The sequence below is a fragment of the Etheostoma spectabile genome, chromosome 8, assembly GCF_008692095.1.
Source record: "Etheostoma spectabile isolate EspeVRDwgs_2016 chromosome 8, UIUC_Espe_1.0, whole genome shotgun sequence".
Lineage (NCBI taxonomy): Eukaryota > Metazoa > Chordata > Actinopteri > Perciformes > Percidae > Etheostoma > Etheostoma spectabile.
This window is the reverse complement of record NC_045740.1, coordinates 4269678-4272717: the sequence shown is the minus strand read 5'-3', so window position 1 is coordinate 4272717 and position 3040 is coordinate 4269678. Positions and strand designations below refer to the sequence as shown.

Below are 3040 nucleotides of genomic sequence, written 5' to 3'. Positions count from 1 at the left end.
AACTTTATGACCCTGATTTTGTCCCAGACACCTGCACCCAAATTGCTAACTGGTGAACCAGATGAGTCGAACTCTCTCTTTTCCCACTAAGAGCTGTTTACACCGGAGGATTATTAAAGTTGGTCAAAAGTTAGTTCCTCTGTGTGTAATTCATTTACTGCATAAAAAGTCTGATGAAGTCAAGTATGATCAAGTACATTTCCTTTTCTTATTTAAAGTGTTGCGCATGTCACTGTCTTGACACACCAAACGTTATTATCAGCTTTACAGCGTGTATAGATATTCAGTTTCCTTGCATGTAGGTCTAGCTTTGCAAATGTGTAAACTCAATGGAAATCATTTGGTAGCCCCTTCTTCAGTATTCAAAGTTAAAAGCAAGTTTGATTGGAGGGCAGATCATATGTAAAAATAAGTCTTATCAAGCAGTCAGCTTTTAATGAGAACTATACAGTGATAAGGTAGAAACTGGTGTTTCTTTTTACATTGGGTTTTTAATATTTCAAGACATATCAAATGGCCTTTACAATTCTTTCATTCTTAACTGAAAAGTAACAAAACTACATTAACAATATGTAGGATTTCAACACACTAAGTGGAAAGGAACACACTTCAGAGTTTCCCTCAGTTTTTATCTGCCTGACAAATGTTGCAACACCATCAGTAAAAAAGGAAGTGACCGAGAGGCCCAAGTACAACTGAGAGGATGTTTGTGTGTTGTAACATATAATCTCACAGTTAATCATACTTAGGAATCTTAACAAACTACATGTTTTATCTTTTATCATTGTTTAACAACATTTCACTGAATACATCTGGACTCATTAGATCCCTACCCAAGAAATGTGTTAACATATTCATGGCCAGTGTTCTTACTGGTGTTGTGCTCATTATTTGATCTAATCTCAAACATTTTTAGACTCGCCTCAACGGCTTCCTGCACACAGCTGAGGCCAGTTTCTCAGTTTATTGATCCCTTATCTTGGCATAGATAACACAACTGACAACTACATACATGCTGTGTATAATATAGATACACTTACATTTTGATTGCAGCAAAAAAACAAAGAAAGTTTAAAAGTGTTGACACCGGAATGAACGTTGAAATTAAATGTAAAAAAGTTTACATGTAGGTAGACACATAAAACCCTAATTCCACACACATTTAAACACACATTCAGTCACACTTACACATATCACTTTTTTGTAAACTAATTACACTTTTTAAAGACTAAAATTTGACAATACATTTGGACGGAAATGATTACAAAGACCTTCAGTGCAGCTACAAGGACAAAGCAAAAGCATAAAAACAGTGGTTTCATGGAAATTCATTAACAGACACATGTGGAAACAGGACTCATGTTGCTTACATGTGTCTGTCTAAGAGAAACCTGTGTGCCGGGTTAAATGTCTACACTCCAGACTCCTTCCTCTTTAGTGAGCCTTGTGACTTCTGGTCCAGTCTGGTTTTGGAGAGTGTCTGAGGCCTGAGTTTAGGGCCATAGACAGGCGGACAGTTCTCGTTTGTCTCCTCATCCGAGATGGTGGCTGAGACAGTGGAGGAGCGACGCTTGGCTCTGACAGCTTCTCCCTGCTGAACTCTGGGTGGAGCCCCCTGTTGTTGGGCCATTGCATTGCGTAGACAGTTGAGCCACTGCTGCTTGTGATAGACATCGTTGACATGCAGGGTGTGGGACTGGCCATGGGAAGGATCCAGAGAGCTCACACGGAAAACATTCTTAGCTAGGGTGACAGAAAGGATTGAAATCCAGTTAAATGGACAGCAGGCAGCGGTCTGGGATACAAAAATAATAGTGTAATGGTACTTTTACTACTTCCTCATGCCTTCAAAATTACAAACTCTGTGCCTGCAGCTAGAAAACCCACTCACTACTCTAACTCCTCTACTCCACCCAAATTACTGAACATATACTTTGTGTCTGGATAAAATGACTGTATGTTTAATATGAAAGCGGGCTCTTTTAGTTCACATTTTAAGAAGCGTTTTTGTGCCCAACAAATAAACTCCCACCTGAAAGCACCACATGACACACATACAGAGTTAGCGACTAGCTAGAGAAAGAAAGTGGAACATGTAGGTACTAAAGTCAGATATTTTATTCAGGAGTGGAGACTAAAACAAAGCTGAAAGAGATTGAATATTTGACTGACATTCGACAGGTGGCCAGACACATGACTCTAAATGAATGATAATGTTGCTCCATATCTGCTGGATGTGTAAATAAGCAACTGTTTGCTAACTAGATTGCCATATGTCAGTTTTATGTTGCTTGTTTCTGCTGCCCACAAGTGGCCATAAAAATGAGTTAATGGAGGTTTAACAGTAAATTTAAGTTAACACAGTGTAGCCCATCTTCCTTGGCCCATTGTTTATACCTTTTGCTCATGTCTCATCTTTATGAGCAAAAACTGCCCTTTTACAATGTGCATTTTGTCAAGGGGTTGATACCAATAAATTTTATTAGCATTAAATAAAATTGATAACCGATATTAGGATATGCATTTACAGTGCATATTAAAATATTTAAGTCAAAATTAAGACTTTAAAATGTAAAGAACTCCAACTAAAAACCAATTATTTAATAAATTACAAACTTTCAACACAATACCCAGTAACAGATAGTCAGATGTGTTGTGGGCGGGACATTAAGTCAGATTCAGTGGTGAGTGAAACCGAAGCAGAAGGACAGACACACAGCTGTAGCGGAGCCAAAGTAACACACTTTTTAATTAATTTACTTTATCGGTTATCAGGTAAACAAAACGCTGATACAGATAGTTTGCAAACTGCCAAAAAACTTGCAACTTGTCTACACATGTCCCCATTGTTCATCAGTATGTTGACTGTCTGTTGTTGACTACACAGTTCCCTGAGGCACATAATGTGGTGTGCAGACCACCCCTTGGGAAATCCGACTGTAATGTAATTCACCTCATGCCTAAATTAAAGTAAGGGGGCTCCGATTGATTGGTCACTGATCTTTATCGGTCAATAAAAGCTTTAAATAGTTTGATCGGT

The 3040-nt window shown here is 38.3% G+C and overlaps 1 protein-coding gene across 2 annotated transcripts in view; it reads right to left on the bottom strand.

The window, feature by feature from the left end:
- Positions 1-471: 471 nt before the first annotated feature.
- Positions 472-3040, bottom strand: part of LOC116694760 (neuroepithelial cell-transforming gene 1 protein) — a 10563-nt gene continuing 7994 nt past the window's right edge. The window contains exons 12-13 of one of the 2 annotated variants that reach the window (XM_032524636.1): positions 1387-1743; positions 472-1339 (exon numbers count right to left, since the gene is read on the bottom strand). In XM_032524636.1, coding sequence (XP_032380527.1) covers positions 1412-1743 — 332 coding nt within the window. In that variant the 3' untranslated portion in view covers positions 472-1339; positions 1387-1411. Of the gene's footprint in view, positions 1744-3040 lie in introns of both variants that reach the window. The other variant, XM_032524635.1, reaches the window with a different exon arrangement.